This window comes from Amphiura filiformis, unplaced genomic scaffold (genome assembly GCF_039555335.1).
Source record: "Amphiura filiformis unplaced genomic scaffold, Afil_fr2py scaffold_156, whole genome shotgun sequence".
Taxonomy (NCBI): domain Eukaryota; kingdom Metazoa; phylum Echinodermata; class Ophiuroidea; order Amphilepidida; family Amphiuridae; genus Amphiura; species Amphiura filiformis.
This window is the reverse complement of record NW_027305620.1, coordinates 68,574-95,141: the sequence shown is the minus strand read 5'-3', so window position 1 is coordinate 95,141 and position 26,568 is coordinate 68,574. Positions and strand designations below refer to the sequence as shown.

At 35.3% G+C, this 26,568-nt stretch overlaps 1 protein-coding gene across 1 annotated transcript; it reads left to right on the top strand.

Annotated features, from left to right (window-relative positions):
• Positions 1 to 239: 239 nt before the first annotated feature.
• LOC140145160 (TNF receptor-associated factor 2-like) lies at positions 240 to 26,568 on the top strand. Its single transcript, XM_072166934.1, has 10 exons — positions 240 to 391; positions 2,770 to 2,845; positions 3,811 to 3,909; positions 10,028 to 10,192; positions 11,344 to 11,505; positions 15,116 to 15,181; positions 16,040 to 16,144; positions 16,820 to 16,876; positions 24,700 to 24,786; positions 25,541 to 26,568. The coding sequence occupies exons 1-10, from the start codon at positions 240 to 242 to the stop codon at positions 26,456 to 26,458; spliced, it is 1,887 nt and encodes a 628-aa protein (XP_072023035.1). The 3' UTR covers positions 26,459 to 26,568.

Here is a 26,568-nt window from a genome sequence, read left to right as displayed (position 1 = left end):
CTACTTGATGTCGGTGTTTTATGTACAAATATAAGAGCTAGAGTATGCACGATGGGCAATTGGCCTACGGAGAAGTCCCTGCACACATGCAATTAAAAAAAGTCCAGCTTAATAATGTTGTTTATAGTGTTGTTTTTCACATTATAGCATAAATGCTTTTACATTTTGTATCTCCAATTTTAGGTTTAAAAGTCTGTTTGGAATAACATTTAGCTCCATTCATCTTTAACATCTCCAAGATGCCTGGTTATAAACCGGAAATACTACAAAATGTGAAAGACTTGAATGAGAGGCTACTGTGCTGCATCTGCCAGTTACTCTTGAAGTTAGCTGTGCAAACCACATGTGGACACAGATGTTGTAAAGCATGTATAGAGGAAAGATTTGCCAGGTAAAATATTGAAATTGTATAATGGCAACATTAACATTAAAAGTGGGTGACCCGATTAAATGCATCATCCACCCTTTGCCCATCAAAATTGAGATGCCAGATAATATGTGAGTGGACGCGGCGAATCAGCCGTAAACTCGGCAAATTGTATTCTGAGTTAAAGTGTAATGTATGTGAAGGTCGTATTCATAGGTGTATCAATTCGTTGCGACAAGTATCTTATCAAACGCTGTTTAAATCAATCAATAATACTACTGCTGAAGAGGAAAATAAGCTTCTACCTATTTCTATAGAATAGTTCTTGTCTTTGTTTGCTTTGGCTAAATCCTGTTCAAGTGGTAGATAACAAAGCATTGTATTTTGTCCAGGTATGTATAATCAACAATGAACAATGAGAGGATATTTCTAAACCTCGTTGACTTGGGGATGATTTGAAATGACCGCCAATTATGACTGTTGGATATTTATTACCAGAAATATAGAAAAAGAGACACATGTAGAACCGATAAAAAATACAATTTTGTCGAAGGAACAGAGTTCAACAAATCATAACCCCGCTTTTGGATATCTTTTGAAGTCAAATGATATACCATTTTAAAGCTTATGGTATATATTTGCTAAACACGAAATAAAACAAAATTGACCGGGGCCGACTTTACGGCTGATTCGCCGCGTCCAGTCACATATGTGGTCTGATGTGTTTCTTTAGGATATTATAAGAAAACGCTGCAGATTAGTGGTATTTCTCTTAGATAGCGAGAACCAATCAGAGCAAACGTTAGAAAAATGCGAACCATACATTAATAAGGTATAATGCACGGTCACATTTTTTGTGACAATTTTACTATAAAAATATCAAAAATCATAAGAATGCGGGACGCGTGCATTAGACGTATCAATATCTCAGTGCATGTGTATTATTCTGTACACATTTACTCCGAACAAGTGATGCGCATTTATTAACCAATAAATCACACCCATGTATGCACTGTTCTATGTGCTGTTATTATACACATTTTTATTTCTAATATTCAAACCGATGGAGCAATTCATTGAATTCAACTCAACATTTAGAGTCTGATTATTTTGTGTTATACTCTAATGTAGAATTATGAATAAAATCGGATCACCCATCCAACATGTCCAAGGAATTGTGACATTATAAAGGTAGACTATGTATTGTTGGTCGAAGCAGCCAAAAAAGTCGATATTCATTATCTTAATCAATATAATATTGAACAGTATCACTTTAGTATATGCTTTGAAAACTTGCTTGATTTGTTGTTGTTAATAATAAATAAATTATAAATTTTTGGATTTATAATTATTTAATGAGTTATGTACGTATAACAAACGTTGTTTCAGCCCTCTTCTAAACATAACTCAAGAACCACAGGACCTACAAAAGTATATCTGTGATATTTGAATTCTTCTACACACTCGCTATGAAATGATCAATGCAATTTTTACCCAAGCTCACTACCATTCGCAACAGTTTAAAATATACTGCGCCAAAAAGGGAACCTTACATTTGGAAAAATAATCACAATTTCCCAACTGGACAATATTGAGGTAATTTGTTTTTTTAATAGATGCACTTTCTAATCCTGCACATTATGACACCACATTGAATCCAATGTGACTTCCAGAAGCAAAGTTACAAGCATTTGATTAGACGAAGGTCCAGTTTTAAAAGTGACAAACTGGCCTATTCAAAACTCCACAGACTAGAAATCTGGTTTGAGAGTGGTGAATGGCTGATTTATGCGTTTGGCTGTAATTTAAAACAAAAGGAACAAAAGAAAACTGAAACAAAAGAACTGACAAATAACATGAAAATTATGAAAAGTACAGAGAAGTAAAAACTGAAATAAAAACTGCTTTAAATAATGCTTCATTGAAGAAACTGTGCTGTCTCTTGTTGGAATCTTTTGCGCCTTGTATAGGCCAGTTTGGCACTTTTAAAACTGGACCTTCGTCTATTCAATATTGCTTGTAACTTTACTTCTTGAGGTCACATTACCTCAATATTGTTTAGTTTTGAAAGTGTGATTATTTTTCCAACAGGATACTTTATTGGCGCAGTATAGTTGCTAACCTTTTTTGTTTTTATTCACATTTCACGAGTAAGGCCTACAAATCCAACTTTATGGCCCTAATAAAGTTAACAAATTCATAACACTTACCATTTGAACACCAGTTGTTTAGCATCTCCAAATGAAATTCAGTTCCTATTTTCCAGGACTTGCTTTCTATTCCCTTGGTTTTAAAATTTTGTGGACCTGCATTACATTTTTAAATATCACTGCCACGTGCTTTTTATCTCAGACCGGGCAATCTCATGTGGTATTTTGTTACTGTTTTATTTTCAAATTTAGCATTGAGGCTGGAGGAGAAGTACGATGCCCCGCCTGCCCTGCTGATGCAGAAGATGGAGCCTGGAATAAAGAACAGGTATGTTAGTCATGACCTTAAGCCATAATGTACGAATTTATAATATGGAATTTGTTAATTTTTTCAAACCTTATTTTTTGGGTTTGTAGTTCAACAGAGCAACTTTAACATATGATATGACTTAAAATTCCCCATACCCCAGATGTTAAATGGCCAAAATAGTCAGTGGAGTTTCTTTCATTTAACCTTGTTATTTCAGCTCATAATGGACAGAAACGCTTCCTGATATTTGTAACTAATATTATATCAGTATTTTTGGTAAAGAAAATTAAAATGTGACAAAAATCATACATTATGGCTTTAACAAAATGTCATTTGACAAGTTTCTTGTCAGATAAAGAAAGCAAATATATGTGGTAAATAAAGGTACAACAGTAAACCAGGTACTAACACTAACAGTAATCTAGGAGAACTTAAAAAATTAGACAGTTCAAACAATAATTGTTTTTTTCACAGGAAGAGTTACTGATATTATAATAAGCTAAAATATGCCTTATGAATATTATAAGTAGCAACTGTAGGAAAGTTCTCTGGTCATTTTAAGTCAAACTAAAAAGGCAAAATGAAAGAACACTCACTAACCTAGCCGCTTAACTGTGATGTTCTATTCAAATGTGCTCAGTGTCCTAAAAACACAAAGCAAATCGACCGAATCAAAATTAGGTGTATTTCAGGACATGTGTAAACATTACAAATAATTATGTCAAAAATCAGGTTTGAAAAAAAACCTCATTATCTTAAAAGATAGTATATTATGGCTTTAATTTTAATATTACAATAGAATTGAGATGGCATAACTTTCATTTCCTCTATTTTCTCTGTGTACATGTCGTTGTTTGTTCTTTCTCTTTCCTCTGTTTTAAGTATCACTAGTATTGTCATGATGAAATCAACATCGTCATCAGCTACTCAGTAAGCTGGGGCTAATTCTAAAATTTAATTTTCTTAAATACCAATTCCTACAGGTATATTCAGACTTTCATGCTCGCAGAGAACTGAACAATATCAAGGTCAATTGTTGTAATGAGGGCTGCACATGGAAAGGAAATTTTCTACAATATACTGTAAGTTGTATGCTACTTTCTGCTGTCCCTAAATACTCTATTAAGAAAATAATTTTGCCCAATTTCATTGCACATTTTACTGGAACAACACAAAATGATAAGTACCTTGCACTGCACATCAGTCCTGTATGTAGGCTATACAATTAGGTGTCCTTAAAAGAATGATCTCGAATGAAACTTAATCGTTTGGGTGTATTAACGCCACAACTAAACATAACTAAATAACTGGTGTGGTTGAGGAATAAATCAGCTATTAGGCCTACATACTTTTTAAATTTTGACAATTGACCACACCGTTCGTGAAATATAAGAATTTTACGAAACTCCCTCATTATCAAACCTTTCCACGGATTCAAATATCAATCGAAGATCTGTATTCGGAGTGCTAATCACTGCGCATGGAAGTGTATTGTCATTGATAGATATTTGACTTCGTGGAACGGGCTGAAAATAAGGTAGTTTGGTAAAATTACTTAATTTCAAAAACGGAGCCGCCAATTGTCAAAATTCAAAAGGTATGTGGTAGCTGATATATTCCTCAACCACTTCGGTTATTTAGTTATGTTTGGTTTACGCGTTAAAATACAAAAACAAAGTCAGTTTTTCGAAGATACAGATCTTTCAGGGACACCCTGTATTTTACTTTTGTTATTCAAGTTTTGCATTTATTTTCCCCGCAGAAACAAAGTTTGGAAATATAAAATGCGCTCCGATGTCTGTCGGGGGGTATTTGATGTATATGTAGCTTTTTGTAGTAGGTAGAGCTATTGGTGTTGTTCTGTCTTTTGTGTTATTTCGTTCTGCCTTGGACGGGTGTAACATCGCTTTCTCTATCCACATCAGATAGTGTTATTTTTAATTGCTATTTTGTTTTGCTTTATTTAAGGGTACAGGCTATAGGAATAAAGACCAATCGAACATATTCTTGTTTATGCCATAATATTGTAGTCTTTCAACCCTTTCATAACTTCAGCTGTGCAACTTACGAAAATTCCCGCTAAAAAGTGGTTCTTTTAATTTTTGAAAATCTGGATTTTTCGTACTGATCATACTATAATGATCACCAGACAATAATATTTTAATCACACTATAGACTGTGTTAACATGAGACGTCTATGACGTGCGATCGCTGCCATAAATAGGCAAATTGACATTATGTCAATTTCGCTGAAAGAAATTGACATATGTTGATTTTGTCCAATAGGAGAACTTGTAATTGCCATAAGTAAGCTAATTTACATAAAATCGACATATGTCATTTCCAAGGGTGGAAATTGACATATGTCTATTATTTAAAACCACTTGCGCTGTTTGCATTAATTTTATGTTATATAATTGGCTGCGTGGCTGCTTCCCGATACCTGGTGGTTAAAATTGTTCTCAACCATTTTGAGGTATAAATGGACATATGTCAATTTCAAGACATGTGATTGGTTGCAGAAAAGAATACTCCCAAAACGACATCCAATGCGCCCACCAGAAATTGATGCATAATGCTTCGAGCTGTCGATATACGTACGTTGACCGCTTTTGGCCAACCCAAAAATCTTTGCCACCCTATAAATTCCCCTCCAAGTACACATCATTATTGCACCACCCCAAGACATGCACAGGAAATAAGCTTCCATCCATGTAGACTCTTACACTATGTAAGCTTATGTACATGTTATGTCGTACATTGTATTTTTAAAAACAGGTCTTCTTATTTAAGCCATTTACTTTCTAACAATACCAGCTAATACTTTACTCATTTTTGAACGGAATACACGCTGAAATAGTTGTAGAATAATATAAGAAAATGTAACAAGCGACCGGTTGTAAACATAGGCCTACAATGATTGATGAGGGTCATAAACCGTGATAGAGCTCGCTCGTACTCCGAGGTGTATTTTTGGTGCATTCGTAGCGTAGTGATTTGGAAATTGACATATGTCAATTCCTAAATTGGCATATGTCGATTACATTTTGAATTTTTCTGGCGGTTATTTCAGCCAATGAGGCGGAAGGCCGGTTGTAGCAACCAATAAACAGTAATAAATTCGACACTAGTTTTCAAATAATGAGCATATATGGCGATTTCTCCCAAGGTAATTGACATATGTACATTTTACGTAAATTAGCTTACTTATGTCGATTACACGTTCTGCTATTGGATGAAATCAACATATGTCGATTTCACTGAAAGAAATTGACATATGTCAATTTGTCCATTTATGGCAGCGATCGCACGTCATAGACGTCAATTGCTAGGCAATATCGGTCATATGCCCACGGATATGTTATGTTCAGTACGGTGTACCATGAGGAACATGCTAACTTAAAATAATTTTTGCAAACTTTGATAATTTTTACAAACTCAAATGATTTTTTACAAACTCAAATAATTATTACAAACTTTAATTTTTTGTTATTGCAAACTTTAATATAATGTATTGTGCATGTAGAGGGGGAGAGGTCCATTTATTGTCGGATTTCTGTATTTAGATCACGCAGGGGACGCACCATTAGATCAGGGGTGCATGGGAGTTGGGGTCAGCAGAATTTTTTTTTTTGGCGGCGAATTTTGTATTTTTTTATCGCCTCCAAAGGGAGGATTTATTTTCACCTTTATACAAAGTTGGGTGGGAGAAATTTGTTTTACTCACCAGTGAGGCAAAAAAAATTCCATCTCACTAGTGGGCGAAGTTGTTTTTTCGTCTCACTAGTGGGCAAAGTTTTTTTTTTTCATATAACTCCCATGCCCCTGGAAATCAAATGGTGCGCCTCTTAACAACAGTTGAGCGCTATTAATACACATTAATGTTTTTAAGCAAATAAAATTCCAAAATATGATACGTTTACTGTCTTTGCTTGCCACGTGGTAAGCCTATGTTGAGGTTGCGATTATATGTTAAGAAAAAATTCAAGATGGATACCAACAAGTCGTGTGGCCGAGCGGTCTAAGACCCTTCTTTAAAAAAAAATCATATTATCGCATCGCGCATAGACTCAATCTCGATAGCTTGAGTCTCGCTGGGAGTCTTGCTCTCTCGTGAAAGCCGAAAGTTTGCGAAAAATATTTCAAGTTTGTAAAAAATTATTTGAGTTTGTAGAAAGTTATTTGAGATTGTAAAAAAATTATTAGAGTTTGTAAAAAAACTATTTGAGTTTGTAGAAAATCATTTCAGTTTGTAAAAAAATATTTGAGTTTGTGAAAAATTATTTTAAGTTTGCATGTCCCTCATGGTACACCGTAGTTCAGGGACCGTGCTTTTAAAAAAACCCGCCAGATCGCAATCAGGCCATTGACCTGTGTAGTGGTCATACGTTGCTCGCTCAACCATAACAGCATGACTGTCCCTAATAGGTACTCATTAATAATGCGTTGCATGAGGTCATGGACTCTATTCAATAATTTTAATCCTTTCTTTGAGGTCAATAGATGAAAGGGAGACCTTGAAAAACAGATGCGTGGTTCTAAATAATATTTTATCATCCAAGCTGGTGATCTAGGATATTTCTAGGAGGCGACACTTATTAATTCATAACGCTCACATCTTTCTTCATCCAATGGACTTTGGGGAACTGCTGAGATAATAAGTGGATGTTACAATCTAATCGGCTACAATCGGCATAGTTGATGATATCTGATTCTGATAATCCACTAGTAGCAGCGAAATTACAGCGCTTTGTATCCTCTGGTGCGCTATATAAATCTTATATGGATTAATGTTATTTATTTATTTTATAAATATTTCTTGTAAACACAATCTAATGTGGTGCTCACTACATGTAGAAGGCCTGGTCTGCATAAATCTAGTAAAGATAAAGCTTCATGTTTAGTGTAATCAAATTAAATACCAACGCTGGATATTATACAATCGTGATGCATTCCTTCTTGTTATGGACGACAAGTATTAACTTTGATATTATTATGGCAATATCCATTCCCTTCTCAATTGATTATGCTTTCTTTTCGAAAAATAAACCATGAGGCCTAGAGGCCATGATATAAACCTATATTCGGTATGCGGAAACCTTCCACGGTTAGGGCGGCGCTTGCACTCGCATATTCGCTAAACTGCCGCCTCCTTCATTTGCCAACCTTTATCGAGGGGCGAGTTTGAGGTTTTATAGTCATACATGTAGGCCTACAATTTTTCACCCTGATGTGGCAGTCAACGTCAACGCGTTGAAGCAGCTGTTTCGCTCGCGCATCTATGTGGCGTCTTTTAAGCGTGTGCATGTGTACACCAGCGCTTTGACCGAACGCTAGTAATTATTTGGCTGTGCCCAATTAAATGCTCACTGTACTGACATCACTACCACATCAGGATGAAAAATCGCATATCGCAAACCAGCCAAATTTGTCATAGGTTTGAATTGCTAGTAGGAGAACCGTGAATATAGGGTCTCAAACTCTGAAACATCTGAGCAGAAACGTGTCCTTTTTACTGGTTTAAAGTGAGTCTGTAACCGTCACCATCTTTGGAATATAATACAACATTATCTGGCCAAACATCGGGTTAAATGTAAGTAAATAGTTAAAATCGTCTATTCAAGAATTTTACGAAACTCCCTCATAATTCAATAATATCAAACAGCCACGGACATTAAGTCAAGGCTACATGAGAAGTTCGGGGTAGGTCACGCATTTCCTTTATATAAAAAAACAGCCAAAAGGATGTCCAAAATTCCCTGTTTTTATCACAACGCGATTTATTACGAAACAGCATTTTCATAGGGCATACGCTGTCTGCGTCTGATTTGGTATGCAGTCTGATTTGGTATCTATGTTTTCATCAAAGTCTTGGGAACTAATGTGGACAGTTGTTTTGTTTGAAAAACGGATACTGTTTAAAATATCAGTATTTACGCGAGCGACCTTTTGAGTGTGTAAAATGCATTGAAAATTGTCGGCTAAAGAGTGCATAAATTAAAATTGCGAACAGTAATAGCAACAATAACTATCTACATTCCAAGCGGAAACGCTTTTCATAAGCATACCACCTATTTTGGGGCAATCGCTGCAACCGAAGTATGAAATTCCAGGCCATCTGTAAAAAAGAGCGTGAGCATATTTTACTATGAACTTGGGACATCACAACACATGTTTTAATTGGTGTCAGACCTATTTTAATGATACGATAATTATGCCCCCAATAATGGCTTTCATTTGAACTATTATTTGTTAAACTGCTATATTTACTTTTTGAGAAATTAATGAATTTATCGAAAAACTCTACGGAGAGTGTCACCTTGACTGCTACATCCCTTAATTGATCGCATCATTATTGTTTTGTTTTTTTCTTTCAACTAGTAGCCTAGGCTGTTTTCTGGTGTCTCCGGGTGTTTTGCGGCGTGGTGTTTGCGTTGTTTTTGCATTTTCCCCCAGTGTAACAAAGCACGTTTGGTGGTTGCTCACGTGTAAAGCGTATTTAGGTTTTCTCTGAATTCTGCTGTGTTGTAAATAATCTTGCTTGATTTTATCTTGTCTTGCTCTGTTGGGCTTCTAAATCTGTAGTATATCTTCTTTTCTTTTTGTGAAGCGCATTGAGAAACTGTATTGTTTGTAACGCCCTCTATAAGTGTTTATTATCATCATTATTATTATTATTGTTATTGTTATTGTTATTGTTATTGTTATTGTTATTATTATTAATATTATTATTATATACAAACTGTTAACCTTTTGCAAATTTTTTTAAAACATTTGCTTTTTTGTTGATTTCTCCCATGTACTTTGAAGGGTGATGTATTTCAACGGTACTTAGATACCATAACAAAATATTGTAAACAACTCGGATTCTCAACTATGTCAGCCACAGAAGACTTTTCATGGGATATTGGGGGGGGTTGTTTCTCTAAATTTGTTGAACTACATTTTTGTTTATAAGAGTTGGTGTCCTTTGGGACCTAGTTTTTGACAAAATGGGACGCAAACTTAGTCTTGCCCCCCCTTAGTCACCGCCCCATCCCCACATGGTCAGTGGCGGCACCATAATTAACCCTAAAAAAGGTGTACTGTTGATTCAATGGCCTCAAATTATGTCTTGCCTCTGTCTTATGAATTTCTTTTTACTTCTGAGCAAGGGTATGTGCGTTCAACAAAACTTTTTCAACATAATTATATTTATAGACGCACGAAGCTGAATGTGAGTTTGAAATGGTCAAATGTCATAAGGCAGGATGTGGAAAGTCTCTAAGAAGAGGGGATCTTGCTCATCATGTAGAGAAAGACTGTCTGATGAGATCTGCCAGATGCAGGATTTGTGGAGAGGAAATTCTTTACACAGATATGGAGGTACAGACTATTATAGTATATATTATAGATAGTAGGAACATCAAAACGCATAACCTCTAAAAACAACAATTATTGTTTCCAAAATGTGCAACAACACATCAAAGTTAACATAAACTTCCAACATGTGACTTTTTATGGAGCAGAAACAGCTGTTAAAGTGGATTTTGACTCCAGAGTGGTAATTTTGGATCTTTTTTGAACACTTTCACTCATGAAAGTGGATCGTTTGTAATTTATTTTCTTCTAAGTTGTGGTGAGCACATTGTAACATTAAGTTAAGCAATATTTATAGGTAGAATTGGATTGGTCCTTCACGCACACCCCAAGCCTTGGCATTTGGTCTTGTGGTGTTTTTTTTTTGGGGGGGGTTTGTGGAAAACTACATGTCAATGATATAATATTTTGTAAGAATATGTTGATAGTAAAGAAGCATTGTAGAAAAGTTAAACTCGAGTTTACTTGTAAATAACTGTGAACTCAATAAACTTGTTGGCTTTCACAAGCATAAAACTAATTATGGAGTGTGCGGTGTGTAATTATGTAACAGATGCAAAAAAGACTTTGTTTTCAACTTTTTGGCCTGGAAGACAAATCAGAACTTAAAAGTAGACTATCAATATGTTCGGGGGAAACACTGTTGTAGAACGAAACACATTCTACTATTTCCGAGTGTGAATTTTCGAGTTATGTCTTTAATAATGTTTTTTTTTTCTCGATTGTTTTTCAGGAGCCCCAAACTGTCACTGTCACAATCCCAAATACAGCTATTACAGATTGTACAAATACTACATGGTTAGAGGGAAAATAGGCCGCTCTATTTTCCCGAGGTCACTGACTACGGGCATATATCTCCGCGAACCAGAATGGTGAGGGGTGTAGGACTGCTAAGCCAGTACCGAGGGAAAAGAGTGTGCCCTATTTCCCCTACATAAACCATGTAGTAGGCCTATTTGTTTTATTACACCTCACTGTGATTCTGGGGGTGAGGTTGTAGGGAAATAGTCTGAGCTATTTCCCTAGGGAAAAGCACTTGTGATAGGAATTGGCAATGAATTGCCTCGATTAGTTAATTAATATTTATGCGGTGTAGTAAATGACTTTATTGCACCAAAAAGGAGATAAATATTAGTACTGTATCCCGTAATTTTCAGGAACACGAGGCACATTGTGATTTTTATATCAAGTGTGAAGAACCAGGATGTGGGAAGAAATATTTGCTAAGCAACATGTCTCACCATGAGGAAAATGAATGTGCCATGCGAGAGGTGAAGTGCCGCAGATGTTATCGTAAGGTACCATACAAAGAGTTAAAGGTGAGTATATATTAATTTTAGGCTATACTGCGTCAATAAAGTATCCTTACACTTGGAAAAATAATCACAATTTCCAAACTGAACAATATTGGGGTAAATTTGTTTTTTTAATAAATGCACTATCTAATCCTGCACATTATGACACCACGTTGAATACAATGTGACTTCAAGAAGCAAATTTACAAGCATTTGATTAGACGAAGGTCCAGTTTTAAAAGTGACAATTTATGCGTTTGGCTTTAATTTAAAACAAAAGGAACAAAAGAAAATTGAAACAAAAGAACTGACAAATGAAACGAAAGTTATGAAAAGTACAGAGAAGTAAAAACTGAAATAAAAAACTGCTTTGAATAACGCTTCATTGAAAAAACTGTGTTGTCTCTTTGTTTCGTTTGGTGGAATCTCTTTGCGCCTTGTATAGGCCAGTTTGTCACTTTTAAAACTGGACCTTCGTCTATTCAATTGCTTGTAACTTTACTTCGTGAGGTCACATTGGATTCAATGTGGTGTCATAATGTGCAGGATTAGGATTAGTGCATCTATTATTGGCGCAGTATACTTAAAGAATAATGTATGATTTCGGTCAAATTTTAATTTGGTTATACTTTGCCAAAAAATATTACATAATAATATTATGTAAGCATCCTCGACTAATACTAAGCTACTAATATTATTAGTAGCTTAGTATTAGTTCAGGAAGCTTTCTGATCATTTTAAGCCGAAATAATGAGGTAAAATGAAAGAAAACCACTTTGCCGCTTAACTGTGGAGCTCTATGGGGGAATTGGCAAATAAAACCGGGGGTTCGAGGTTTCAAAAATTTGACAGTAATTAAAGAACTTCAGGCTTAGTCTTTCACATGGTATTTAAGTACACCATTGGTTATTACTATCGAGCAAAAAGTAGAAATTCGAAAAGAAAAATATTGCGGGTGTCCTTGTAAGCAAATCGTACATTACTTTAAAGGCGTATTCAACAATTTGCTCATTCATAAAAATCGTAAAAATCATCAATTTTGTTGTTGTTGCAGATTTGGTAGTATATAACATATATAGATGTATAAATATAGCCTACCAGTAGCCAAAGCCAAAACCCGTGTATTAAAGACAAAATAAGACATAATTGCATGAAACTGTCTCTACTTTTAGCTACATGTATATGAATGGGGCCTCAACTTTGTCGAAACTGCTGTTTTCCTCGTTTTTTACCAAATGTTTCATTTCAAACATACCTATGACAACTTTAATGACTTGTTCTTCACCTTTAAGCACTTTATACATAATTTAAATGTTTTACACTTTCGGTGGGATTATTAAATGGGCCTTATTGTTTCAAATTGCCACTGAAAGTTAATCCATGGACCATAACCATTGCCATGGTTGTAATGTCACACTACGGCTCATGCAACTTTTTTGCAATAACTAGGGAAAATAGGACAACATTTTGTTTGCAGTTGTTGCACAGGTATTCAACAATTCTTCCTATACCAAGAGGCAACAGATTAATCCGTGATTAATCCACACTATGCACGTATAATTCGTCATAGAATCTATGTGCGTATACACGTTTACATGTTGAATTCAGTATTTTGGAGGTAGCGGCTAAACAGTTCCTGTTTATTCTGTAGTTTCATTGCTGATATCAACAGAGAAATTAACGATCTTGTAAGGTTGCGTGGCAATGAAGTTGAACTGACATTCCTCATCAAAAAACCATGTGAATAGGACGATCTTTAGCTTGTTTTCGTTTGTTTCGCGTCCGGCGCGTATGCGTGGTTTACTTCGCTCGGGTTAAAGCTACCCTTACCAGTGGCGTAGATTTCTTTTTGACATTGGGGGGATGGGGTTGGAAAAAATTTCTTGAAGTATAGTGAATCAAGCACCTTTTAGCGACAGAACACGTTTATGGTACAAATGCGCGCGAAGCAAAACATTTTGCCATTTTGAACCTAAACCGATGAAATATTGTGCAAAAGTGGAATAAATTCGCACGTAGCGCTAAATAAATTGTACTTTGGAGGCTAAAATGGCCAAATATGTTTACATTACATTTTGCATTCCTTATTTTGTTAGGGAGCACGTTGGCTAAGCGGAACGGGCTCCGACTCATAATCAGAAGGTTGTGGGTTCGAGCCCCGGCAACGCCATCGTACCGGCATTCTTAAATGCTGGGAAGGTAACAAACAGACTCGCTGTGGAGGAGGTGTAACGATCCTCCTATAGCAACATTTCATGGAGGAGTCTGGCCCAATCGCAAATGAAAGAGAGATGGGCACTCCGATCACTGCTTATACAGGATCGTCCCCCTTTACCTTTACCTTTACCCTTTTTACTATTTTTTAAAATCTTTTTTCTTATTTTGTTATCTTTATTTTGTACTTTTTGTGTTACTTTGCTTTTGTTATTGATATTATCTGCTTCTTTTCTTTTCATTATTCTCTGTTCCTCTGTTCCTTTTGTATGCAGTAATTGCTATGGAGTGTACCGCATAGCTTGATGGGCTGGAGAGGGATGGTACTATACCCTAGGCGCCCATTTGAACTAAAAAAACAATGAAATATGGCTGGTCTTGATACTGCTAAAATGTTACACCAAATATTTTTTGTAAATGTCAGAAACAAGTTATATAAGGTAGTTCTGCTTAAAGGGAAGAAAAAAACAAGTGGATCAAAAACGTAATAATAGAAGAAATACTCTATTAAGAAAATAAATGCGTAGAGTAATTTTGCCCAATTTCATTGCACATTTTACTGGAACAACACAAAATGATAAGTACCTTCTCTCCCATATGGAGCCAGAACGCAAGTAATGCACTGCACATCAGTCCTGTATGTAGGCTATACAATTAGGTGTCCTTAAAAGAATTATCTCGTCGGAAACTTAATCGTTTGGGTGTATTAACGCCATAACTAAACATAACTAAATAACTGGTGTGGTTGAGGAATAAATCAGCTATTATATACTTTTTAAATTTTGACAATTGACCACACCGTTCGTGAAATATAAGAATTTTACGAAACTCCCTCATTTTCAAATCTTTCCACTGATTCAAATATCAATCGAAGATCTGTATTCGGAGTGCTAATCACTGCGCATGAGGAGTGTATTGTCATTGATAGATATTTGACTTCGTTAATTTGGTCAGACACCCACATACAGGTGTCAACATTGGGGGATGATTGTATGGACCATCCCCCGGCAAAATATTGGGGGGGGGGGTTAATCCCCCCGGGATCTACGCCTATGACCCTCACGAAGTGAACCTCGCAGACGACGCGGACGCATCGTTGTTGTTAAAAGGTGAATAACATCGGTCAAACATGATTGAACCCCCAATTAATAAAATATCATGTGGTACATAATAAATGCAAGTGACTTTGGGGTATGTGGACGGTCACTTGCACCTGGTTTAAACAGACAGTTAGAGCAGGTGACCATACATACACCCCAATGTCACTTGCATTTATGGTAGAATTAATCGTCCATAAGTTGCCGAAATGAGTGACATGGGATTGAGGACGTAGACAGTTCTGGCTCTAAGCCCTCAATATGTGCTACATGAAGTAAAAAATGCTGGTGATCTAACATGCGAATACCTTTATTTATTGCAGAAGCATAATAAAAAGTGCAGCAAAGCAACCATGCCATTTTGTGATTGCGAGAAGAACACACAAAGTGTAAGTATAATATGAAAAGTTAGTAGTTACGTTTAGTAGTGTAAAATTAAAGTCATTTATTATATATACATTGTATAACCCTTACTAAGTTCTTTATCATTGGTTGAATTCATTCCATATGACGTATGGTAATTTGACTTCCTTAATTTCCAACGAGTACCATTCAAGGGTCTCTGCCAAACCATTGATCATAAATACCATTTAATGGTTAGTCCCTAATAGATGTACTTCCACATAATGTTAGCTATGTCCCCTTCTAAGCTAAATAAATGAGGAAAAACAAAGAAAATCGCTATCTAATTCCAGTTTCTATGTCACCAGTGCATGTCACTCCATCGATCTTGACTAAGGTCGGTCCTTTTGATGTGTTATGACGTCCCGGATGCCATTTACGTACAATGTTATGAACATTGTATTGAAGTTTACTAATCTTTCTATCGTGTGAATATTATTAAACGGCGGGACACATCCGATGTCTAAGATTTTGTCACAAATACAGCACCCGAAGCCTTGATATTTGCAGGGTATGTCAGTTATATAACAATTGTTTACCAAATCAAATACCTTCTCAAAAGCTCTCAAAGTCTATGACGTTTTCGTAAAAAAGAAACTTGCCACCCTATATGTATTGCTCAATGATATTCCTTAGGAACTAGCATGACAATTAGTATGGAGCAAAACAGAATATTAACTTTGTAATCTCAAACAGTTCTCGATGGTTCGATGTCCACTAGTTCTGATTGTTTTCACTCTCTATAGTTTGTGCGAATTAGCCAGTTTCTTTTTCTTTCATAAATGCTATATTATAGATACCAATGTGATGCAAGAATTAATACATTATTACACCTTTACTTTCAGACTCATAAGCCACATTGTCTCTACCACCATCTGGAAAAAGAATCCGATATGCAAAATGTGAAGTGCCCCAGATGTGAAAATGAAGTGCCATTGAAAGCTTTGCCGGTTTGTAATATACTGCTAAATTTAGAATTTGTGATTAACAAAAAGGATGGTTTTAAGTTTGGAAAGAACATAATTTTTAATTTAATGTAAATACTATAACGTCCCACGCATAAGAATTGGAGAAAGGAAATGTGAAGTGAATAAACACTAAACAAAAGAAGAAGCAGAGATTAATTTTTTCAGGTAAAAGCCGCAAATAGGCTTTTCCCAAAAAAAACATATTCACTCTTTCAGTCGAACTCTCATCATTGTGTCATAATTTTATTGTTTGTTCATTGAACTTTATTCATAACTTGATTTTTTAATTCTGAGCTACCATGTTGGGCTGGTAAATTTCCAGTCGGGACTGTGACTTTTCAAAGTTACCGGCCCGACTGGCTAGTGCCAAAAATGTTAATCTACGTCCATAATTTATGAAATGAATACGTAACTTAATGCTTATTTTGGTTTTGTACATGCACGTATGTATTTGCATACAGAGCAAGACTATTACAACTTTCTTGCATTCTCCGGAAAACCACCACCACCACCACATGCAGCAATATTTTATTCCTTATCAAATATTAATCATATTTGCTACTTAGTCAAATGCAAATGCTTTTCCGGTAAAATGATGAAAATGCACGCCTGACCGTCTTTGATTCTACCACTTTTATTTTACCATTGTTATTACAGAAACATAACGCGAAGTGTCGCAATGCAAGCTCACCAATTTGCGAGAATCCAAGAGATGTAAGTATCGGGGATGTGTTTGTAGCACATTCTAATGCATAGTGTTGGTCCCAGCTACATGTCATGTTAAAACATGCTTAAACGTGACTCACAGCATCATCCCTCACTTTTTTTCTTTAAAGTTGCGATTTTTATACCACTGGAAGCCTCTGGCTACATAATGTTTATGTACCAAAAATTTCTTGCACCTTAATTCGTTTAGCAAAAATATCGTCAAATTTGAATTTCGTTCTGGTATACCAGAACGAAATTAGACACAGTGGCCTATGGCGCAGTGTAATACACATAATCATGCATAACTCGCAAACGCAAAATCAGAACCAACTGAAATTTTGGGAATAAACTTTTTTCGTGAATATCTACTGAAAAATGTCATAAAAAGAGGATGCTAGGATCACGAAATCCTCCTTTAAGTAGCTAAGGTCCTCTGCACTGCAGCTACAATGCTGGCCATAAGTGTTGGGACGGTTTGATAGGGTAATGTAAATAAGCCCCCACTCCCCGATCAATGTTGAATTCGACTTTTTGGTCACACGAGCCTTGTGGCACCCAACATTGATTGGTGGGGAAGGGGAGGGTTGGGGTGTTAGGAAAGTGTTTAGGCTTGACACCAAAGAAACCTCCACTTTATCACGTTAATAATAACGGAAATAAGGTCATACTATAGTGTACGTTTTCCATAAGTGTCCCAACACATTTTGGCCATGGTTGTATTTGAAAAGTTGAAAAAAAATCATCTAATTTCAGTTTTTTGCTTATAACTCAAAAAGTAAATATGATATTGACACCAAATTTGGAGCAGTTAGAGATCTTATCATGTGGCTTTACCAAAACATTTTTGGATGGCTACATTTGAAATTTAGGGACTGATCACTTAAAATGTATTAAAACGATATTTTGGCCCTGTCTAAGTTCACTATTCGTCACTTTAACTGTCAAAACTTGGGTTTTAAAATGGAAAATTATTGTTTCCACCAATTAAAATGTTACATTACAGCTATAGAAGAAAACAAAAGTTATCACAACATCTCGTGATCAAAAAACAAATAAAGGAATCGAACCCATGCACACTTGTTTTCCCAATTTACCGCAGTCTACCACAAATGAAGCAACAAAATACAGAAAAAAAAGAAGGACGGACATTGGCAAAAATTAATAGAACGACGAATATGATATGATGAAGGATATTGTAAAATAATAACAAAAAAGAAAAGAAAAAGATATATAAATAAATTCAGGGGCTCGAACCCGTGTCCACTGTGCCTGTGGCAGATGCCGTATCCATTGCACCACAGAGCTGTATTACTTTAACAGGCTTAAACTGTAATATAATGCTATTCAAGATGCATGTATATAAATATACGCTCTACGGACGATAAACAGTCAAACAAATCACACTTTTACGGCATTTGTTTCATTAACTGAATATTTATCATATAGCAGGTGTTGGCTGACATTTGTGCTCCACATATATTTCAGTTTTGGGCCGGGGTAAAATGATTTTGGGACAAAAACGAACGATATACACGTTTGTAAAAAGAAAAAGAAAGTAATATTATATTAAAATTCTTTACTCTTTAAAGACGTGTATACCGTCCGATTTTGTCCCGTAGTCATTTATCCTGGACAAAAACTGAACTAAATGTGGAGCACAATGTCAGCCAACACCTGCTATATGATAAATATTCAGTTAATGAAACAAATGCCGTAAAATGTATTTTTTGGACTGTATATCGTGTAGAGCGTATATTTATATACATGCATGTTGAATAGCATTATATTATAGTTTAAGCCTGTTGAAGTTACACAGCTCTGTGGCGCAATGGATACCTCATCTGCCACAGGCGCAGTGGACACGGGTTCGAGCCCCTGAATTTATTTAGATTTCTTTTTTCTTTTTTCTTTTGTTATTATTTTACAATATCCTTCATCATATTATATTCGTCGTTCTATTAATTTTGCCAATGTCCGTCCTTCTTTTTTCTGTATGTCTACCTATATTTTACTTTCTATACTTACTATAAGTTTCTTTGAAAGCGCTTTAATAAATTTCAGTCATAAAATGTAATTTAAGCCTACTCCTGCCGACTATGATTATATTTACACGATATACTCGTTGCAAATACCACATACGTTTTTGATGCAAACGATGAAAATGATTAAAGTTTTGTTTTTTTTTTCTTCTAAAAATTAGCTTTTTTTTAATTTTAAGTATTTTTTCCCAAAATCACTCTTTTAAAAGACTTCAATCAATTCCTGTCAACAAATATCATGTATTTCTGGTGATTAAATCACTACTCTTTCAAAATAAAACGTCATTTTACGCAAAATACGTAGTTGGCATAGGCTAATAATGTTCAGAACGCACTGTAAAATACATGATATTGCGTATAAAACGTGACCGTATCCCTAAATCACATGAGGAAAATGCAATAATTTTTATATAAGTGAAAAGATAAATAGTTTCTCCGTTTTCATGTAAAATTTGATGAAAATCCAAGCTATGGTTGAGGAGATATGGGCCAAAACACACATTTTAAAATTAGATTTTTTGTACCTTAGAGACATGTATTTGAAAAGTTGAAAAAAAATCATCTAATTTCAGTTTTTTGCTTATAACTCAAAAAGTAAATATGATATTGACACCAAATTTGGAGCAGTTAGAGATCTTATCATGTGGCTTTACCAAAAAATTTTTGGATGGCTACATTTGAAATTTAGGGACTGGTCACTTAAAATGTCTTAAAACGATATTTTGGCCCTGTCTAAGTTCACTATTCGTCACTTTAACTGTCAAAAACTTGGGTTTTAAAATGGAAAATTATTGTTTCCACCAATTAAAATGTTACATTACAGCTATAGAAGAAAACAAAAGTTATCACAACATCTCGTGATCAAAAAACAAATAAAGGAATCGAACCCATGCACACTTGTTTTCCCAATTTACCGCAGTCTACCACAAATGAAGCAACAAAATACAGAAAAAAAGAAGGACGGACATTGGCAAAATTAATAGAACGACGAATATGATATGATGAAGGATATTGTAAAATAATAACAAAAAGAAAAGAAAAAAAGATATATAAATAAATTCAGGGCTCGAACCCGTGTCCACTGTGCCTGTGGCAGATGCCGTATCCATTGCACCACAGAGCTGTATTACTTTAACAGGCTTAAACTGTAATATAATGCTATTCAAGATGCATGTATATAAATATACGCTCTACGGACGATAAACAGTCAAACAAATCACACTTTTACGGCATTTGTTTCATTAACTGAATATTTATCATATAGCAGGTGTTGGCTGACATTTGTGCTCCACATATATTTCAGTTTTGGGCCGGGGTAAAATGATTTTGGGACAAAAACGAACGATATACACGTTTGTAAAAAGAAAAGAAAGTAATATTATATTAAAATTCTTTACTCTTTAAAGACGTGTATACCGTCCGATTTTGTCCCGTAGTCATTTATCCTGGACAAAAACTGAACTAAATGTGGAGCACAATGTCAGCCAACACCTGCTATATGATAAATATTCAGTTAATGAAACAAATGCCGTAAAAATGTATTTTTTGACTGTATATCGTGTGTAGAGCGTATATTTATATACATGCATGTTGAATAGCATTATATTATAGTTTAAGCCTGTTGAAGTTACACAGCTCTGTGGCGCAATGGATACCTCATCTGCCACAGGCGCAGTGGACACGGGTTCGAGCCCTGAATTTATTTAGATTTCTTTTTCTTTTCTTTTTGTTATTATTTTACAATATCCTTCATCATATTATATTCGTCGTTCTATTAATTTTTGCCAATGTCCGTCCTTCTTTTTTTCTGTATGTCTACCTATATTTTACTTTCTATACTTACTATAAGTTTCTTTGAAAGCGCTTTAATAAATTTCAGTCATAAAATGTAATTTAAGCCTACTCCTGCCGACTATGATTATATTTACACGATATACTCGTTGCAAATACCACATACGTTTTTGATGCAAACGATGAAAATGATTAAACGTTTTTTTAATTTTAAGTATTTTTTCCCCAAAATCACTCTTTTAAAAGACTTCAATCAATTCCTGTCAACAAATATCATGTATTTCTGGTGATTAAATCACTACTCTTTCAAAATAAAACGTCATTTTACGCAAAATACGTAGTTGGCATAGGCTAATAATGTTCAGAACGCACTGTAAAATACATGATATTGCGTATAAAACGTGACCGTATCCCTAAATCACATGAGGAAAATGCAATAATTTTGATATAAGTGAAAAGATAAATAGTTTCTCCGTTTTCATGTAAAATTTGATGAAAATCCAAGCTTTGGTTGAGGAGATATGGGCCAAAACACACATTTTAAAATTAGATTTTTTGTACCTTAGAGACATGTATTTGAAAAGTTGAAAAAAAATCATCTAATTTCAGTTTTTTTGCTTATAACTCAAAAAAGTAAATATGATATTGACACCAAATTTGGAGCAGTTAGAGATCTTATCATGTGGCTTTACCAAAAAAATTTTGGATGGCTACATTTGAAATTTAGGGACTGGTCACTTAAAATGTCTTAAAACGATATTTTGGCCCTGTCTAAGTTCACTATTCGTCACTTTAACTGTCAAAAACTTGGGTTTTAAAATGGAAAATTATTGTTTCCACCAATTAAAATGTTACATTACAGCTATAGAAGAAAACAAAAGTTATCACAACATCTCGTGATCAAAAAACAAATAAAGGAATCGAACCCATGCACACTTGTTTTCCCAATTTACCGCAGTCTACCACAAATGAAGCAACAAAATACAGAAAAAAAGAAGGACGGACATTGGCAAAAATTAATAGAACGACGAATATGATATGATGAAGGATATTGTAAAATAATAACAAAAAAGAAAAGAAAAAGATATATAAATAAATTCAGGGCTCGAACCCGTGTCCACTGTGCCTGTGGCAGATGCCGTATCCATTGCACCACAGAGCTGTATTACTTTAACAGGCTTAAACTGTAATATAATGCTATTCAAGATGCATGTATATAAATATACGCTCTACGGACGATAAACAGTCAAACAAATCACACTTTTACGGCATTTGTTTCATTAACTGAATATTTATCATATAGCAGGTGTTGGCTGACATTTGTGCTCCACATATATTTCAGTTTTGGGCCGGGGTAAAATGATTTTGGGACAAAAACGAACGATATACACGTTTGTAAAAAGAAAAAGAAAGTAATATTATATTAAAATTCTTTACTCTTTAAAGACGTGTATACCGTCCGATTTTGTCCCGTAGTCATTTATCCTGGACAAAAACTGTACTAAATGTGGAGCACAATGTCAGCCAACACCTGCTATATGATAAATATTCAGTTAATGAAACAAATGCCGTAAAAATGTATTTTTTGGACTGTATATCGTGTGTAGAGCGTATATTTATATACATGCATGTTGAATAGCATTATATTATAGTTTAAGCCTGTTGAAGTTACACAGCTCTGTGGCGCAATGGATACCTCATCTGCCACAGGCGCAGTGGACACGGGTTCGAGCCCTGAATTTATTTAGATTTTTTTCTTTTCTTTTTTGTTATTTTACAATATCCTTCATCATATTATATTCGTCGTTCTATTAATTTTGCCAATGTCCGTCCTTCTTTTTTTTTCTGTATGTCTACCTATATTTTACTTTCTATACTTACTATAAGTTTCTTTGAAAGCGCTTTAATAAATTTCAGTCATAAAATGTAATTTAAGCCTACTCCTGCCGACTATGATTATATTTACACGATATACTCGTTGCAAATACCACATACGTTTTTGATGCAAACGATGAAAATGATTAAAGTTTTGTTTTTTTTCTTCTAAAAATTAGCTTTTTTTTTAATTTTAAGTATTTTTTTTCCCCAAAATCACTCTTTTAAAAGACTTCAATTAATTCCTGTCAACAAATATCATGTATTTCTGGTGATTAAATCACTACTCTTTCAAAATAAAACGTCATTTTACGCAAAATACGTAGTTGGCATAGGCTAATAATGTTCAGAACGCACTGTAAAATACATGATATTGCGTATAAAACGTGACCGTATCCCTAAATCACATGAGGAAAATGCAATAATTTTAATAAGTGAAAAGATAAATAGTTTCTCCGTTTTCATGTAAAATTTGATGAAAATCCAAGCTATGGTTGAGGAGATATGGGCCAAAACACACATTTTAAAATTAGATTTTTTGTACCTTAGAGACAATGCTGGCCATAAGTGTTGGGACGGTTTGATAGGGTAATGTAAATAAGCCCCCATTCCCCGATCAATGTTGAATTCGACTTTTTTGGTCACACGAGCCTTGTGGCACCCAACATTGATTGGTGGGGAAGGGGAGGGTTGGGTGTTAGGAAAGTGTTTAGGCTTGACACCAAAGAAACCTCCACTTTATCACGTTAATAATAACGGAAATAAGGTCATACTATAGTGTACGTTTTCCATAAGTGTCCCAACACATTTTGGCCATGGTTGTAGTATCACTGTAACCACCTTCAAAGAGTCATTTTACAGTCATAAAACCCACACCATTATATGAATCATAATAGAGATAAGAAATCAAAAAAATAAAGTCGAATTTGGATACAGGAGCTTTGACTTCAGATCGGGGACAGGTAACTAACTTGGCCATAAAATCAGTCCTATAGTTCTTTGTCGTGTTAAAAGTGAATGTCTTTCACATGTTCACGCCAGAATAACTTCCTTGGAAAAAATATGCCAGAAAGTTAAAAATTATAAATAATTGACATTAACTAAATTTAACGGTTTAACAACAGTGAAAAACTAGTACTGCCTACGATTCATCCAAGTTTAGAATTATGCATTTTTGGAACAAGCATTCTCTTGGTCGGGCTGACGTCACAAAGGGGAAATAGCCTTGTAAAACAAGTGTGCGCATGTGCAGCGCATGTGCAGTTCCCCTTTCTCGAGATGGTTGCTATGGGTGCGCTTGTGCAAAGGGGACGAGGGGGACAATGTTCCCGGATGTCCGACCGAGTGAATAGATGTGCTCATAAACCTAACAAATGACAAGATTTGTGAAAGCACTCTGGTGAAGATAATATCTGGCATCAAAATTAAAATAGGATAAAAGTATGTCACTATACTTGTATTATCACAGAGCGAGGTAAAATACTATTGTTTTAACTTGAAATTACCCTGGACAAGGAACCAGCTGCCTAAATGTCTCGGTTACACGGGGAGCTGATCCTGACTGCAATGGCTAAATGTGGGTACACTGGGAGATTGCGTGTATATTGAACTGCATCCATGATTGTTTTATTGTTCATAAGGTGTGTCTAGGGGGCCTTAGTGGTCAGCTTTTCATGGTCGCCATTTATATTGACACATGTAATCAGCTAGAATTTTTTTATATTCTCGTTCCCTTACTAGAAGGTCAAACCGACATACAATTGCCAGGAATTACCAAAAGTATTTTTTAGATTGTTTTTTTAATATCTTTCCTTACTAGAAAGTCAAACCAACATATAATTACCAGGAATTACCAAAACAAGTTTTAATAAAAGAGGCATACTCGCCATGTGCTGTTAAAGTATAGAATCTGGACCAAATGGAATTTAGACCGCTTTGATTAAAATGACGTATATCCTGACTCCTGAATATAACACTGATATAAATTTGGTCTAAAACCAGTTTCACAATTTCACTGTTTTTGTGTTACATTTATTTTTTGACACTCTGTAGCCTATATGTTATAGCTGCAGTTTGTTTTTAAATGGCAATAATTATATTTGTTACAATCACATTTATTTGCAGTTGAAGGACCACCGAAATCCTGATATTGAAGATTGTCCCAAAAGAGGCCAGACCTGTCCCTTTGCCAAGTATGGGTGCAATATAAAGGTATATAAATTTGTGTTGTTATTGTTGTTGTTACCATTGTAGTTGATGTTTTATTCTTTATCCCATTGAAGGAATATATAAAGTCGGACATTTTATAAGGCTGCAACATGTTTTATGAAATTTGTTAATTTCCTGTTATTAAGCCATTTTCCACCACCGTAAGACTCTATTGTTGGAAGTCAAGTAACATAAAATACACACTTACTCTTTTGTGGTGCTTAAAAGAGCCTGCCTAACAATATTGAGAAATTTAGTAGAGGCTTTGCCACATTAGAATTGAAGTCTACCAATAAAGTTACACGTGACCACCCAATCTTTCTCAACATAAAGCAGCTAGCCATAAATAAGCGATTGATTAAGGCACATCAAAGTGTTTTCTTTTGGTCGTATATTTTTAAAGCTTATTTGATAAAATCTGAAACCTATCATATTGTAGCGTAGCACAAAGTTACCTGACTTCAAGTTACAGTTTTAGATATCCTTTCTTCCATGAAGAATATAATTATTTTAATATTCTTCATGGAAGAAAGGAAGAGACTTCAGTCTTTAAAAAGACTGAAGTCTCTCATTTTGGAAGCCACGTATGTCTTCAGTCAGTTGGTGAGTGAGTGTTTCATCGATTTCATGTGCAACTACCCGGGAACACCACAACAGATCAGTGAAACCCTGTAAATGTACCTAGTACAGTGGCGTAGCGTCATATGCTACACATAATTGTATTTTTCAAATCATAATTGGTGGCTATTTTGTGCAGGTTACAGGAGATGGCATGGAGAAACATTTACAGACAGAAGTAGCATATCACTCACAGCTACTGCATCAAATGCTTGATGAATGTGCTGCAAATGTGGAAAGGCTCCTTGGCCAAACTGTGGTAGACGCAGAAAATGAGGAAGAAGCAAGTGTGGCAAACTTGGAGGATAAGGTTAATGATATGAAGCAAGAGCTTGATCAACTAAGGACTGTGTATGCTGTTTTGGATAAGAGAAATGAAACATTTCAAGAGGTTGTGGCTGTGTTGAATAACCAGCTTGAAGCTCAAGGGGAAAAGATTAGTGCTTTGGAACGTCAGAATCGCCATCTACAAGACACTATTGAGCTACAGGAGAGGCAAATTCGTGCTCATGATCAAATGCTCACCGTACAGAATGTCGCCCTCGCAGAGCAGGAGCTAAGAATTCAGTCTTTGGAGTCGTCATCATACAACGGGATCTTGGTATGGAAGATTACGGAATACGCAAGACGACGTCGAGAAGCAGTGAGTGGCAAAATGACATCATTTTATTCATCGCCATTTTACACTTCTTACCATGGCTATAAAATGTGTGCGCGCATTTATCTCAATGGTGATGGCATGGGCAAAGGCACTCACTTGTCTTTGTTCTTTGTTGTCATGAAAGGACACTACGATAATATCCTTCGTTGGCCGTTCAGACAGAAGGTGACCTTCATGATGGTGGATCAGGGAAACAGAGAGCATGTTGTCGACGCATTCCGTCCAGACCCCACGTCTTCCTCCTTCAAGAAGCCTACGAGTGAGACGAACACAGAACATGGATGTCCACAGTTTGTCAATATGAACCAGTTACCAAGTGACCAATGCACATACATAAAAGACGACTGTCTTTTTGTTAAGGTCATTGTTGATGTCTCAGATCTTGAAAGAATGTAAGACATTGTATCAATTTACCATGATTCAAAAATTTTTGACTGAATTGCGGTGACATTTTCATAAAGGTAGCTATAACTCTTAAAAGGGCATTTCGTGATACACAGCATCAT